The sequence below is a fragment of the Barbus barbus genome (assembly GCF_936440315.1).
Source record: "Barbus barbus genome assembly, chromosome: 40".
Lineage (NCBI taxonomy): Eukaryota > Metazoa > Chordata > Actinopteri > Cypriniformes > Cyprinidae > Barbus > Barbus barbus.
The window spans coordinates 4,282,916-4,300,812 of record NC_136718.1 but is presented as its reverse complement, the minus strand read 5'-3'; the positions used below and the strand labels follow the sequence as shown (position 1 = coordinate 4,300,812).

Here is a 17,897-nt window from a genome sequence, read left to right as displayed (position 1 = left end):
GGCTACCTATTCAGTTCCGTATCATTTACAAAATATTATTACTTGCCTATAAGGCCCTAAATGGTTTAGCACCTGCGTACCTAACTTGTCTTCTACCACACTACAATCAAACCCGCTCCCTAAGGTCGCAAAACTCTGGACTTTTGGTAGTACCTAGGATAGCAAAGTCCACTAAAGGAGGTAGAGCTTTTTCACATTTGGCTCCCAAACTCTGGAATAGCCTTCCTGATAACATTCGGGGTTCAGATACACTCTCTCTGTTTAAATCTAGATTAAAGACACATCTCTTTAGTCAAGCATTCACATAATGCATCTTATAATCTTGTACTGCAGTTATATCTGATCAAATGTACTTTATTATTATTCTTTAGCTTGGGTTGAACAAATCATTTTTGCTTAGATGGAACAGCAGCTACGCTGATTATGTCTCTATTTGTTTCTTTGTTTCTGATTAACATCCTGTGGTAACTAGGAATTACAGAAGCTTCAGTCTGGATCCAACCCTTAAATGATCTGAGATGACCGAACACCTGAGAAAAGATAATGCCAACCCCTCAGAGGATGCCAATGCTCAGACAACATACAGAATTAACAAATTTTGCCATAAGTTAAATATATTAAGGTTCTGCAAAATATAAATATATTATGGAAACTTAATTTCCTGTAGAGCTGCTTTGCAATGATTTGTATCGTAAAAAGCACTATATAAAATAAACTTGAACACACACACACACACACACACACACTCACACACACTCTGTGCAGTGAGAACAGCGAACACAGTCTGAGCTCTCTGGCTCTCCAGCTCTGCTTGTGTCGGCCCGTCTCCACACTCAGACTGTGCTCACTCAGACCATACTTCATCAGCAGCTTTCTCTGACCATAGTCTTTAATACTGCCCAGGTATGGCGCTAATTTATAATCAGATTTCATACCGTGGAAGTAAGTTCTTTACTTGAGTTACTTTTTGTTGCCAATCATGAATATATTCTTCCTGGGTTATTTTTTCAGTTGCTTTAACTTTTGAATGTTTACACCGAATTGTGGAATTGAGTTGATGTTGTTCCACTAAATAGTGTAAGGGGTCACTCTCTGGGTGTTTTTGCTGGTAAGTGAAAGCACTGTGATGGTAGCTATCTGTCAGCGTGTCTGATAGATGGAACCAGAACTTCGCTGCTCTCTTCTGGATTTCAGAGACCAGAGGGAATCTGCCCAGTTCTGCCCTGCAGCCCAGATTTGGGGCGTTTCTGTGAATACCCAAGATGTTTTTGCAGAACTCAAGGTGGAATATTTCAACAGGGTTTTTGTCCCATGTTTCATAGTTTAGTTTAAATTTGGGGCCCCAGATTTCACAGCCATAGAGAAGAATGGGTTTGATGATGCTATCGAAGATTTTCAGCCACAGTTTAATGGGTGGGTTGAATTTGAACAGGGGTCTTCTTATACTGTAAAAAGCCCTGCGTGCCTTATGTGTCAGATCTTTTATTGCAGTACTGTCCAGAGGCTGAGATCGTCAGACCCAAATAATTATAACAGGTGATTAATAATTGTTCCCCCAATTGTAAACTCATATTTTTTTGTCAGCAAGACAAGTCTTTTTCTGAAAGATCATGATTTTTGTCTCATGTTTATTGGTAAGGCCCAATCATTACTGTACTTTTCCAAAATGAGAGCCTTTGGTGCAGCCCCTCTTCATGAGGCGACAGCAGCAGAAGATCCTCTGCATACAGGAGGCATTTGATTTCTCTGCCCTCAAGGGTCAGACCAGGACAAGAGGACTTATCAAGTGCTGATGCCAGTTCGTTAATATAGATATTAAATAGAGTCAGGCTGAGGCTGCAGCCTTGACGCACTCCTTTGGTCTGACTGAAATAATCAGTCCGTCTGTCGTTGATTTTGACAGCTCGTTGTATATATCCTTTATGATGTCATATGTCTTTCCCCCTATTCCACTTTGGATAAGTTTTAGGAAAAGTCCATTGTGCCATACCGAATCAAAGGCTTTTTGGAAATCAATGAAGCAGCCAAATATTTTTCCTTGTTTTGTCTGCTGAACGTATTTTTATATGAGTGTGTGGAGTGTGTAAATATGATCTGATGTTCTCTGTTTTGGCATAAATCCAATCTGACAATTGTTTAGAATTTAGTGTTCTTGAATGAACTGAACTAATCTGTCATTAATAATAGAGCTGAATAGTTTTCTGAGGTTACTGCTCACTGTGATGCCTCTATAATTATTTGTGTCATATTTCTCACCTTGTTTAAAAAGTTATTAGATTTTCTTTCCAGATTTCAGGAAAGTGTCCTGATTTTAATACGAGATTGAATATTTTCAGAATAGCATCTTTCAATTTGGAGCTGCTATGTTTCAGCGTCTCTCTCAGCTGTTTCTGGGTATGAGTTGGTTCATTTTGTGAATAGAGTTTTCCGAAATGTTCAGTCCAGATGTTTGGGTCGTGGATGGGAATGTGTTTAGCCTTTTTGGATTTATCTAAATTATTCCATAATTCCCAAAATATAATTTTGATATTTTCTTAAGTAATTAAGAAATAAAGATCATTCTTGACTATAGACCCATTGTGTGCTTAAGATTATAGATTATCACATATAATTCTCAGCATGTTTTTTATCTGGATAAGATCAGTGGAGTCTGATCTACCTCGTCGTGCTGCTGGGAAGCTGCTCAACTCTCTCCTCCTGGTCCGGATGTGTTTTCTGAGGGCTGTTCAGGGTTGATGCCTTGTTGGTTTTTGCAAACAGTCTTATGCCCTCTCGGTGGATGTGGATATGGTCGTAGAGATGCTGATGTGTGACTTGCTGATGGTTGGCTATGTGAACATTCGGTATTGGAGCACAGATGTTAGCTATCTCCACGTTGTTGATCCTTTGTGGTACATCTCTGCGAGGTAGAAGGCTTGAGATGATGAACTAGATCTCTCTCTCACACACACACACACACACACACTGCCATGATAGATGGATTCTGGGCTTTCTTTTTAAGCAAAAAGCTCTTTTATCTTGATGGAGTGTGTGACAACTGAAACTTTACTGTATTATTATGGAATTGTGTGTATGTGTGTGTGTGTGTGTGTGTGTGTGTGTGTGTGACTCTTCTTCTCCTAAGACTCCTAAGTGTTTGTGTAATATGGTTATGTAAGGAATAATATACACAGTCAGCTGGACATTATTGCAGAATAAAGTTTTTTATTTTTTAATAGTTGAAAAAGTCTCATGCTCACTAGGGCTACATTTATTTGATTAAAATACTGTAAAACAGTAATTTTTAAAACAGTATTACAATTTAAAATAACCGTTTTCTATTTGAATGGATTACAAAATGTAATTTATTCCTGTGATCAAAGCTGAATTTCCAGCATCATTACTCCAGTCTTCAGTGTCACATTATCCTTCAGAAAACAGTCTAATAAGCGGATTTGCTGCTCAAAAAAAAAAAACAACAGCTATTATTATTACTATTTATGTTGAAAACAGCTGGCATTTTTTGTTGTGAGATTTTTTCAGGATTTATGATGAATAGAACGTTCAAAAGAACAGCATTTGTTTGAAACAGAAATCTTTATAATAATGTAAACAACTGTCACTTCTGATCAATTTAATACATTCATGATGAATAGAAATATTTATTAATTTACTTTAGAAGAAATCAGAGCATAAGATAAAAAACTTGTACAGGATGATACAACTCTATTTGATTGCAAAATGCCACAATTGACCAATCAGAAAGAAGTATTGCAGGAAGCTATAACAAATTTCAGTCATAGTACAGTCATAAAAAGGACTGCTGCAGTGTTTTACATAATATTAAGTGCTGTATCCAGCTCCGTGACACAAACAAACCCCAACCTAATGGTGCACAGACGCATCTGGTGGACATGTGTGAGCGTCAGTGAGTGTGTACAGGTTTTTACACAACATCACAGGAGCATTTTAAAGGATTCGACAGAAAGAGTAATGAAGTTTTAAACTGTCTTTCTGCACTTTATGAGTGAGTGATGTACTGTAGAGGGGGTCAAGATAGAGGGAGAGGTGAGGAAGTGGAGATGGGAGGGGAGGGGAGAGATAAGAGGCGGGAAAGGAAGTGAGAGGGAAAAGGGAGTAAAAGAGGAAAAAGATAAAGAGATGGAGAAAATAGCAGGAGGTGGTGCAGTTATTCCCTCCAGCGCTCAGAGATAAGCCCCGTTTACAGCAGCTTCATGGGAATATGGCCCAAAAATGATATGATTCATATGTTTTCCTTAAACTTTAACAATAGTGCTCATGTCATTGCTATGAATAAAGATCTGCATGAGAATATACATTCTCAGTGGTTTACATAAGTGATGGAAGGATTAGTGTACCCAAATATGAAGTAATCTCACCATAAGTCATACCGGTTTAGAATGACATTTATTGTTATTTTAAACTAGTTTTACTTTCTTTAATAAAATCACATGCTCACAGATTTTCGCACGATCTACACACAGCATTTATTGTGGCCGCAGATAGAAAACCCAAAATGAAAACCACCATAAATGTGACTCATGTACTCATTTATTTCGGTCCTCTAAAGCCATATGGCAGCTTTGCATGAGAAAAACAAAACAAAATGTAAGTATGTTATAGAGGGATTATATTCCTCCTAAGTAAACTGTTGAATAATTGCTGTGACCGATCGAGTCAATTATTTGAACTTAAGAACCAGATCAATGAATCGGTTATTTTCAGTCAACCAGTTAATTCAGTTTAGAAAACAGACTGAATTGTTTGGAATGATTCACATCAGTTCATATCGATTCAGTTCAAATCACTGTAGTTAACTAATATCAGTTAAGTCAACTTTTAAGTTGTTCAAATCACTTCAGGTCAGATCATTTAAAATCAGTTCATATCGCTGCAGTTCAAATTAGTTCTGATCAGCTACAGGTCCCTTTAATTCAGATCACCTCAGTATAAATCAAATCAGTTCAGATCACCTTATGAATCGCCTTAGTTCATATTAATTCAAATCAACTCAGTTGAGATCATGTCAGCTTGGTTCACTTCAGTTCAAATAACATCAGTTCAGAACTGATCATTTCAGGTTAGTTCAGATGAACTCAGTTTGGGTCATTTAATTTCTGGTCACTACAGTTTAGATCATTTAAGTTCAGAACAGTTCAGATCACATAAGCTCAGTTCAAAACACATCAGTTTGGATCAGTTTAGTTCAAATTCATTCAGATCACCCTAGTTTAGATCATTTCAGACCACTTCAAGTCTGATCAGCTCAGTTTAGATCACTTAGGGTGTATTCACACCTGTCTTGTTTGGTTCGACTGAATCGAACTCAAGTTCGTTTCCCCTCTTGGTGTGGATCCTTTGGGCAGGTGTGAATACAGCAATCGCACTTGGGTGCGCACCAAACAACCATACCGACACCCAGCTGAAGAGGTGGTCTCGGTCCGCTTCCAAGCGAACTCTGGTACAGTTAGTTTAAGGTGTGAATATGACTTGACCTTGATCCGACCCAATTGCAGAAATCACGCTCAGAAGACAGCTTGCACATGCAGTGCTGTTTTATTTTTGCGTTTCAGTCACTTGTTTTTAAACCACAAATGCTTAAAAATGCATGCAAATGATGAGTTTTATTGATCATGGCGCACAGCAACATCACATGAGCGTGCTGAATAGGCTAAAGCTTGCACAAACGTTACCATGTATATGTTGTGGGGGAATAGTAAGGAGATAATTGAATCGTTTATTAATAAACTAGTGTTTTCTGAGTCAGTGTCACAAAGATTAAATTGATGATCCTGACTCGCCACCTCATCATTGAACGCGCCTTTAGAAAGAAATGCATCTTTATGGATTATGAAAGAGTTTTTGTTTTGGATTTGAATTATTTCGTTTTGTAGTCATTTAAAGCTTTCTATAGATATATTCATCATGTATGTAAGGAAAATATTCACTGGGTTTCGGTTTGTTTATGTGAAGCACTCCTGATCAATACCGAGATGGCAAGGACATCCCGTTTCTTTTCTTTATTTAACAAAAGCACAACGTTTTGTTGATATTGTGAGTGCACACAAATAAAAATAGACCCTTTACGGTTTTGAACGATGCGTTATTCTTACGTTTTACAACATTGTCTCATATGATGCTTATAAGTTTCTTCATATTTCTGATAACACCAAATCAGTAAAAGAATAAAAATTGCACTACGAAAGATCTCCATGATTAGCCTCTTTTTGCACTTCCTGTTTTCCCTGCTTGAGAATTTCTGTCCAATGAATTGATGACCTTAGCATACGTGTGGTTTTGTTTACAGTTTCTGGTTCACTTGCAAAAAGGGCAGTGTGAAAGCGAACCGCACCAAACCAAAGAAAATAAAAAACAATCAACATTGTATTTGGTCCGGACCAAAGCAAGTGTACTAGCAGACTTACCCTTAAATTTGGATCAGTTCGGATCACTTCAGGTCATCAGTTTATTTCTAACCAGTTCAGTTCAAATAAGTTCAGATCAGTTTAGCTTCAAATCTGTTCACATCAGCTTAGTCAAGTCAACTCAGTTGACTTAAGCTTAGATCACTTCATATGGGATCAGTTAAGTTCAGTTAACTTCAGTTTGCACAGCTTTTACTCTATATAACGAAAGTCAGGAGTAAAAGCAGCAGGAGTAATGACATCTAGGGTATTCATACTGGTTGTTTATTTGTGACGACAAATAAAACTACCAGTGTGAGCAGCTCAGATGTTGATTTCTCATCAAAGATGGATCATATACAAGTTAGCGGATCGTTCTCAAATGTTAACACTCTGTTGCACTGTGTCTCTCTCTTTTAGACCCATACAGGAGAGAAGGAGAAGATCTGTCCGTACTGCGGCCAGAAGTTTGCCAGTAACGGCACACTGAGAGTGCACATCCGCAGCCATACGGGTCAGTACCTCCTCATCCAAACTGTTTGCTCAACTTTCATCTTTTAATCTGAGCTTATCTAACTTCAGAGGTTGGCTAAAACTCAGGGAACTAAACAATACTTTGGATGCTTATTTCTATGGCATGACAACAGACAGTGAGTTCAAGAAAAAAAAAATGCATTTGGAAAATATACAGTATGCCACCCGCAACAGTAGATGCATTGCATTTGGCATGTCTCTCTGTCTCTGTCTTTCTGTTTCTGAACATCTCAGTGTGGACATGGTGACAGAGAGCATGTTCATTAAAGAGCTTTTATAGTGGAGAGCTCAACATTCCAGTGTGCTGCCATAACAACAGACTTCTACCACACACACACACACACACCCGCATATTTAAGGACTTGTTTTCTAACCCCTACCCCACACATCCATACACACAGTTCAACAAGGCCAACACATGCCCAGTGGAGTAAAAACACTGTATTTGTGTGCTGGAATGCAGTAGACATGGTGAGAGTGAGTGATGCTCCTGAAAGAAAGAAACACTCTTTGTAGGCATCCAGCATTGTGACCCCTGACCTCTGCTGCCTGTAAATCTGACTTCCCGTTCTGCACTAGTATTATTTCCTTTTCTTTTTTTAAAGAGAGACATGCTGAAAAACATTAGTGTTGTTAAGTATCTTTGTCTACCAGGTCTTGATAAGACGATCGGCAATAAAAAAAAAACTTGAATAATTCCATATACAGCTATGAAGAGCAAGATTTTTGATAAAGAAAGTAGGCAGGATTAATTGTTTTAATTTATATAAACATTTGTATTTACATTTTATTTTTTTACATTGTCAGCACAAAATAAATTTATTAAAAAAAAATTCCCTTTGATAATCTGTTCTATTTCGATGAACGTTGTTTGTTTGTTTACTTCCTCGAAGTGGAAAGTAGTTACAATGTAGCATCTTTGAAAGTCAGTGGATGTCCTCTAAAATGTGATTGTTTTTTTTTTTTGACGCCCTATCAGTATTCACTCTTCTATGGTTATGTGAAATAATTTCCCAGCATTTTTCGAACACTGACCAGTTTCCAATGTGATATGTATTTACAACAGTTCAGTAATAAGAAGGTTAATGTTGTGGTATATATTAGACACAATATTGTATTGATTTAGCAAAACTGTGTAAATGAACATATTACCTATAAAACCACAGGACAACTGCTGTGCATCTCCTAACACAACACAGTAGGTGTCTGACTTGAAGCAGCACTGCACAGACTGTTCTGTGTATGATATCATGCTCTGCACCCCTTTACCTAAATTCTTTACTTCAGACTTATATGCCCTCTAGAAGCTAGCGTTCTTCAAGTGAACGACGCATTATTGTACCATCCCAAAGACACACAAAAACACTTTCACTGACTTTATCATTAACTGTTCCCATCTGGTGGAATGACCTGCCCAACTCAATCTGAGCAGCCGAATCCTTACCCATCTTCAAGAAACGGTGAAAAACTCATCTGTTCCATCTTTACTTGACCCTCTAACTCTAGCACTATCTATTCTAATTGTATTTTATCTGTCTTTATATTAAAAAATAACAATAATAATAATATTTATCTGTACTGCGTTAGGCTAACCAAGACTTGTAATAGCGCTTGCACGTTGTTGCTCTTTTGTTGGTTTTGATTGCTTCTTATGTCCTCATTTGTAAGTCACTTTGGATAAAAGCGTCTGCTAAATGACTAAATAAATAAATAAATATCAAAGTGCTGCAAGAGCGATTAGACAGCATTTTTAAATGTTTGTTTTGATGCCGAATAAATGTAGCTTTTTGGCTTTTTTGTTAAAGCAGTGTTGCTGTTGTAAAGTTATACATCTACAGTTGTGTTGTTGGGTTTTAAGGAAGGTTTGTTTTTTTCCCTCTCTTTTCAGTCTGTATTTATAACAATTTCACTGTCCACTCGGTTCAAATGTGGATGAATTCTATGTGTTTTAACATTCTAAAAGTTCTTTACTCCAAAGATAGTACAAGCTAGTCAGAGTATTCAGTAGGCGTAATGTATTGTAAGTTGCTTCAGAGGCATAAGGTAATGCAAGTATTACATACAACAATAATAAAACAGTATATTTAGTACTTAAATAAAAGCACAGTAGTACTTGCTTTTAAAAGTACTTAAGTAAAAACCTGCTTTTACAACTTTCACTTGTAATATTTGACCGGCAGTATCTGCACTTTCACTCAAGTAATGGAGTTGTGTACTTTGTCCGTAAATGTTTGTGTAGTTTAAGACGTGTGTTGAAACATCTAAACCACTGAAGAAATCAGCTATAGATCTAGCAGCAAAACAGATTACTGTTGCAGTTGTGTCTTCCTCTGTCCTTCCCCCATCTCACCTCTGCTTGACGGGGTTAAAACCCTTTGCTGATAGCCTCTCCGCTGGTTCAAAGGGTTAATCTCAAGATTGTTTGTTTGGTTTACCTGCTTGATTTGAAGCTTGATTCAGAGTCTTCTGCCAAAGTTAAACTCAACCCAGTACTTCCTATAAATGAAATCATACCTAATTAAAACATCTAAACCTAATCATAAACCCAACCATCTGTTTCTCAGATCCGCAGTTAAGCTCAACTAAACACAAAACGTTCATTCCACCCGCACAAGCTGTGTTTTTAACTCTTTTTAATTTCTGTGGTGACAGAGCGGCCTTTTCAGGCACCGCTGAATGTGCTATACGTGTGATCAAGGCTGTTTATTTGGTAATGCCGGGTTTGGACATGACAGGGCACAGAACAGCTCACGCCACGTCTGGCTGCTGGAGAATAATGCTAATCCACCTTTACTGAACTCGGTGTGTTAATGATGTCATCCTCAGGCGCCACGAGGGATTTTGCTTGTTATACAAAAACTACCTTTAAAAACATATAGCCTCACCTCATTTCCATTTTTTTTAATGCCACAAGTGTACCTCTTCACAGCGCAATGAACGATTTCATTATTTTCAGGTATAAGTACAATAAAAGACATCCATGTGACATATATTCAAAGTCTTTTGAAGACTTTTTCTGAAAAACTGGTAACCTGCAATTGTTATAGTGCACATTTAACCTGTCAAACACCTCCCCCAGACATGAAAATCCACTTAAATTCTTGTAATTTTATGAACACTTTAGAATACAGACCTAAGATCATTAGAAGACAATTAGCAGATCATTGCTGAAGTGAAAGCTTTTCAAAGAAAATACGTGTACAAGAGTTATAAGAGTTCTATAATAAAAAAATGTACTGTAATAAAAATATATAAAATACATATTTTTTACGTATTTATATATTGCTGTCACAATATTACTTTTAACCGGGTGTGTCTCACTAGTCCTTAAAAGTGAAGCTGCGGGCTCTTTGATCGCCCCCTGGTGGCTGGCTGCAGTACAGGTCATAAACCCCGCCCTCTCCATGTAAACGAATGGGACTTCAGTCAAACTAAGAAAAATTACACTTCCAATACAATTTCCCGAAATATGGTTTTGGTCATTTAAGGTAGTTGTTATCATTATATGTTCAATTGTTCGTTTTTGACGATTTTTGTTTGATTTTAGCTAGTAATTTTGATTTTGATTTTAGCTAGTAATGTGATGCTACAAAAACAGTACAGATAAAAATTACACTTGACAAAAAATTTATGCATATCTGCATTTATTTATTTCAGCATTTAATTAATTATTTATTTATGTATTTCTATATTTATTTATGCATTTATGTATTTATTCATTTATTTAGTTATTTAGCTATTTATACTTGTCACTTCTCATCCTCCATAGCCGACAGGGTCTGACTTGTGCTATTGGTGCAAAACACACGCCAAAAACTACGCCGACAAATGCTCAACGCCGACCCAACATTAGGCGACCTCAGTTTGATGTGTCATGGTCTTAAGATTGCCAAATAGAGTACAGGACATCAAAGTGCATGGAGACTGGGCTGTTTTAAGACGGAATGGGTGTTTCTCTTTAAAGGTTGAACTAAAAACACTGTCCAAACAGATCCAAGGACTCTGGCGTGAATGGATGTTCTGTTTGCATGCATGCATTAATCTTGGTTTGCACGCTCTGCTGGGTTAGTGTGGTGCCATTGGCAGGAGGAATGCAGGAGGACCTAAAGGAAACACTTATGGAATGTGAAGGGCTGAATGACATCATGTGAGGTGTCAAGGCCAGGAAGAAGCTAACGTTGCCCTGGTTTTACATCTCATTTACGCAAAACTGAAAAGAACCATTGTACGGCCACGATGTGTATGTGTAAGGTGTGTGTGTGTGTGTGCATTTGCATTAATGCATACATTGTGTGTGTATGCATTTGCCCTCAGGACAGATCAAGCCACATTAGTCTAGTGCCCTCATCAGTGAAAGTAGTTCAGCCGTGAGGTCAGTGCACATGCTATTGATGGTTGTACGTGGAAGTGACACAAATCATTAGCCATGATCTGAACACCCTCTCTAACATTAACTAGAAACGTTTTCACAAAACTACGTCCTGTCTGGTTTTGTTTCCACCTATTTTCTGGCTACCTCTGTTGCTTATGTTGTTGTACTGAATGTAGCATGCCATTTGGACGTAGATTTTCTAAAACTGTCTTTGGAAAGAATTATTTAATTCAGATTCACTATTGAAGTAATATTCAAATTTGCTATATATAAATTAGTTGTTAAACCGATTTAAAGCTGCAGTATGCAATACAGAATAGTGTTATTTTATTATTATAATTTTTAATAATATTTTGAATTACTATTTATATTTATTTATTTATTCCATTTCCGATTTTAATTTTCAGTAATTTTAGTGCTTAAACATATTTGAGTGTCTTTTTTTTTTGTGCCAAAGGAACATTTTTCATGTAATATTTATATTTTATTCCAGTTTTATTTCAATTAACAAAAGTGTTTTAATTTTAGTGTATTTTAGAGAAGAATCAATTATTGAGTGTACTTAAATAATCAGTGTAAACCAATAAGCAACATCACTGACACAATAGGTCATTCAAAAAGGAAACCATCTGAGGTATCATTGTAAGCAAAGTATCAACATAGGACTGGATGTTAAGAGAAACTCTTGAGAGAAACTCAGCCTTATATTTAAACCAGCCCAGAGATGGTCTTTTTCTTCCTCGAATGTTATGTCCTATGTCAGCGCTACATAACATTTGTTATATTATTTATTTGAGAACAAGTGGAAGTTACCAGACCAAATTACATTATTAACAGATATCTATTTCTCTATATCTCTATCTGTCTCTTTTATGTTACTTACAGATGTTTAGGAAGGAACTAGTTTTGATGTCATTATTGACATTTGTTGTAATAAAATGATCATGTGTAACCAGTATGCCTCAGACCTTCATATTCTTCCTCACCGAGCGGAAGCCCAACAGGGTCAGGGAGGTACTACACCAATATATTTGGATTGCAATTCATTTAAAACAGCAGGATTGTGAGTTTCCATACTCCGCCCATGGGCCCCTCACTGTCCACTTGATGGATGCCGCACACAATAATCACAATAGCTTTATTAAAATCCAGTCTGATTCCAGTCTAATATGCTGGCTTTACATAATTTCCGCTGGTCAGGATGCACCGTGCACAGGTTTTAATCAGTCCACTGGAAAACAAAGTCGTGTTTACAGGATACTGGTCTTAGAATAAGCATTTCTCAGGAAAAACTGATCCCAGGATTTGTCACAGATTGCGAGGTTCATAGCGTGAAATCTCTTAAAGGTATTTCTTAGTTTAGTCATACAACATATTCCACATTGTCAGACAAATGTCTGTAAAGTAGTCAGAGCTTACGTCTTCTGGACAGATGGAACTTCTGACCACAAAGTTTAAACACGATTTCCGATCATTTATGCAATGTTGTGTGGAAAGCCATACGCGGAGATTGCTATAAACCACTGATTTATAAATAAACTAAGCCCTAAATAACACTTAAAAACAAAACTAATTATGATGTGTTTCCTGTACAACAACTCGTTGCTTACCATAGCATCTATTTTTGAAAACATGCTAGTCACGAATGTGCTCAACTCAAGAGACACTGACAACGAATGTAACGGTACTGCCAATGAATTGATTGCATTGGAAATATTAAATGGTTTAATTACCGTAGTCATGCAGCTCTAAAGTGATTAATATAGCAACGCAACTTCTTTGAAACTTCTCAAAAATTTGCTGCAATAGACTTTCCCCATTTGAATTGTTGGTGCTATAGTTTTGGGAAATACAAGAAATCATTTAGCTATGTTGACAACAGAATTGGCAAGCATTGTTGGATAACGATAGTTATGGAAACTGTACCCCTGGTCAGTCAGACGATCTCTTCCTGTCAAAATGGGCCGTTCTTAGCCAGAACAAGCTCCAAAGTGCACCAGTCATTGTTGATGAAACGCTGAAAGGTTTTCACTTGATTTAGGACAGGGTTTCACTTGATTTCCATCCGATAAATGGTTTCACGCAACAATTATATCTTGAGGAGACAAAGTTGTACTATCTCAGGGCTGGAGTGACATGTTTATGGTGCTCAGATGTGGGAGGATAGCAGTGTGAAATGTTACAGCACAGCTGTAGGAAGTTCTGCACATGTATCTAGTAATGCTAAAGGAAGCCGAGGCACGCGTGTATGTGTGTGTAGTGATGGGTAATTCTTTGGGATGTTCTCGCTGCAGGAGTCTTTGTCCTCACAGTAGTCTAACAGCGTGCACTTAGACGATCACACACACACTGTCCATTCACATCTGGAAAGTGAAACCCATCCAGTCCAGTAAGACTATGTATGTGTGTGATATAAACATCTCTACTGAACTGCCTACCGCTGGATCCAAACAACAGAAGAAGAGCAGCTTTTTCCACTTGAATGAATTCAGATTCAAGATGTGTTTGGGAAATACTTTTCCTCAGTTACTGTATCTGCCACTGTCGATTGATTTGACGACAGCCCTGGGAGTAAGACTATGCAAAACTATGCTTTTTCAACACTGATTATTTGGAGAGGGCTTCCAGAGTTTTTCATGCTAGAAAAAATAACGGTCAATCTCAACCCACCAAACACGTAAAGTGAATTATAAGAATAAAGAGAACACACACACACAGACACGTTCCCTTTCTATTTTTTCATTTTTCTTTAATTTAATAATGTTTATAATTTCCTTGTCACTGGGTACGCCTGCTTTTCAATTTCATTGCATTGCTATAAGACTTATTGTGAGCTCTATATATTGTACAATCTCATGAATAATTGTAACCACGGTTAATACATTATAACACTTATCAATTACATAGTTACACTATGCATTTTAAATTTGGTTATAATTATTTATAACAAGATATGTATTACAACGCACATTATAAATAGTTATAATGCATTATACCCATTAATAACACTTTATAATGTGTTATGCATAAAGGTTTTAAGTAAAGTGTTACCATTTTTTGCCTTGTTAGTGGCACAGCAAGTATAAGCAGCCTAATGACTTTATTGAAGTACTGTAATGATGCATTGATGTAGAAATTGCAGTTCAGTATGAATCATATGTTGAATCGGTAGAAGTAGGTCAGGATTCGTCAAACTGTTTAACATATAATTATGCTGGTTGAGGATAATGTCCAAAATAGACACATCAGAAGTGTTTTGGGAGCCGTTCACACAGCTGGACGTAACAGAATGGAACGAGACTCCTGTAAAAACTAATGAGACGCTGAAAAGTGGCGAAATTCAATGCTACTGCCAATTAATTAATTAATTTATTTAATATTAAATGGTTTAATTGCCATAATGATGGAGCTTTAAAGTGATTAATTTAGCAATGCAACTTCTTTGAAAGAGTTTCAAGATGCGCATGTAACAATTGCAATTGTACCTATTGACGCTAGTTCACAAAATTAATGTTTTGGTGCAAAAATCTTCACCAATTAAGCAAAACACTTAATTCATATCATTTAAATCACCTTCAGCCAAATATAATCCCACTTGTCAACCACCCTGACACATTTCAGTGTGTGTTCGACTGCATGCGTGTACATGTACTGAACACAGCGCATACATGGTACCGTTTAAGCCTGTGTGGCGGCCGCAGCATTAGTTGTGGAGGTCTGTCAGTAATCACCAGGTCAAGTGTGAAGTTATTGGGTGTGTCTGTGACTGATCAAAGTCAATCACTTATCGGTCAAAACCAATCAATATTGTATTACCGCACCGTTCCAGTCTGCTGGTCCATACCTGGCGGCGTTCAGGCCTACATTTCCAGTCCGTGTGTGTATGAATGTGTTAACCTGCTTTGAATGTTGGAATGAGAAAGAGGAAGTCAGGATGGAGTGTGTGATGGACAGGCCTAATGTCTTTCATACTGAAGGCCCTGAGCTACAAAGATCTCCCCATAACACCAGCACAATGCTCGGCATGTGACAGGGACAACCATCTGTTCACCAGACACACAAACACACACACTCACACGAGGGGGGTGCCAAACGGATCGATTAGCAGACGGGGGTGTCTGGGGCCACAGGGGATCTGGAAAGAGGGCAGAGATACTCGGGTCACACAAAGACGGTGTCGCATTACAGCACATGCTAGATCAGTTAGCGGCTTTTCCGCACATGCACACACACCAGGGACTCGGATAGTGATCTTTTCGATAAATCAAAATGGCAAGTAGATTTTCACAGTTTTGGAAGAAGATGCATCAAATCACCGCCACAGCACTAAAGTCTTTTAAGGTATTTTTTTAGCATGATATTATGTGGATGCTTACCAGCCCATGTCAAAAGAGACCACCCTGATGTATATTGTGATGTTCTCTACATATGGCTCTGGTGCTGCTTGTGCTTTTTTTTTTTTTTTTTTTTTTTTTTAAACAATTTTTTTTTTTTTGAATAAGGACAGTACAAAAAGCATTATACCAGCCCCCCCCCCAAAATAATATGAAAAATATGTGTTGTACATAAAGAGTACAGCCTATGCTAATTTGCATCTCGGGCGCCTGGTAAGGCCCCTAGGGAAAAGGAAAACACCAACCCTTTTTTATTTTTTTTCATTTTTTAAATGAAAGATGTATATACAGTATAATATACATTTATATTTATTAAATGTATTGGTACTAAGTTGGTTATCAACCAACATTGGATTTTTTGAATTTGATTTCTGCCATTTATCGCTCTTCATCTAAAATATGAAAGGGATTAACAGATTATCATTACTGGCTAGAATTATAATATCAGTGCAGCACTTAATGAAATTCAATCAAATAACAATTCTCCCCAGTAAAATAAATAAATAAATGTCGTAATTGATCTAAAATACATTTAAGGATACTTCAGATCCGTTAACATATTTACTGACATATCACTTAAGGCTTACTGATATAAATTTACAATAACATTTTATTTGGAGTATTTCTGTATTGCACAATGCACATTGCTTAATATTAAGCCTAAAATGTGTTTCAATGTCACTATTGATGAGGAATGTATGACCTCTGTATAATATCAGTCTTTAAATGCAAGATATTTAAAGTGTACTTGAAGTATACTTGCAATAGTTCCACTTTAGCACAATCAAATGTACTTCAGCATATCTTTACTTGGACTTCAGCACAATTAAAGTGCATTAAGCACAAAATTAGCTGTTCCAATTTAGTTGTTACCAGTTAAGTATACTAAAAGTACAATTGCAGGTCATTTTTCTTAAGCACATAATACAGATGTATTTGTAGTATAATTAGCACAAAATAAATGTATTTCAAATTACTTTCTCACTAGGGACAACTCACACTCTTAGGGACATTCACACAAGACATTTTTGCATTCGAAAACAACTATAGCACAAATTGAACAGAATGAAGGCTCTTTAAAAACTGAAGCTGGCGCTGTATGGACACCCCTGCACACTGTTTAGTGGAGAAAGATGCTGCTCTCACATCAGAGTTGAACCCAGCGCTCATCCTAAGAGAAGGAGCCGCCACGTATCGAAGACTCCTATTATAAGACAATATTGCATCAGACCGTGGAAGAGGAGGCAAAACTTCAGCCAGGAACAGTCCTCCTTAATACCATCTGCTTGTGAGAGCACAGGCTCTTTTTGTCCTGAGCTAATCCCTGTTTTACAGATCTGACAGATGCTCAAATCCCTCCACCCAGGGTCCAGACTCAACACTATCTCACTGGATCCCTCTTCTAATGTCTTCTGCAGAGACTAAGACAAACTCTAACCCAATACCCTACTTGTTACATAAATGACGGATCTCCTCCTGATGCACCCGAGAACATCTGTGAAGTACATTGACTTGTTTGTCAACACGCTGACCTGTAAACCGACACCGACGTTCTTCATGAAAGTTTCAAACGGGCATCAAGCCATGCAAGACACATCAACTTGACTGCAACGGATGCAGTGGTGATAAATAGCTTTACAGGGTGAGGACGCTTCCTGATGGCAGAAATACACACCCAAATACGGACCAAAACCAAAGGAGAAAACCACTTGACCTTGAGAGACAGATGGGGATGTGATACGTGGTTTTGAGATGCAGCTGTGAAGATTTGTCCTAAAACCTTTTATAGAAATGCTTTGGAGGATGTGGAAGGCTCCATTTTTCCATTACGAAGAGCTTGGTGGACTACATGGGTTTTGCACTGTGCATTGCATCCAGATTTTGGAAGTACAAGGGAATCAAATCAGCACCACAACGGCTCATTTGAAACGTCTCGGCAGACTCGTTTGGAGAGCGCTCTCATGTTTAATGAACATCTTACATGTGCATTCCCCCTGAAGCTGAGCTAATTAACCTTATTATTCAAAGGGCAGCAAAAAGTTTTCCTTACCAATCTCTTCGTTTATCTAATTAATCTACGTACGACTTTTTGAATCCAAAAGCTATTCCCTCAAGATATTGCATTAACAAGAAGGCGAATTAGAAACTAGATTGTTGTACAATCAGGACACACACACAGGAACACAGCAATTG

General features: G+C 37.5%; 1 protein-coding gene across 1 annotated transcript in view; it reads left to right on the top strand.

Moving 5' to 3' along the window:
- LOC306859120 (PR domain zinc finger protein 5-like) overlaps positions 1–17,897 on the top strand; it is a 73,949-nt gene that overhangs the window by 33,955 nt on the left and 22,097 nt on the right. Inside the window, exon 13 of the mRNA XM_079399979.1 lies at positions 6,825–6,918. Within this exon, the coding sequence (XP_079256105.1) occupies positions 6,825–6,918 (94 nt within the window). The remainder of the gene's footprint in view (positions 1–6,824; positions 6,919–17,897) is intronic.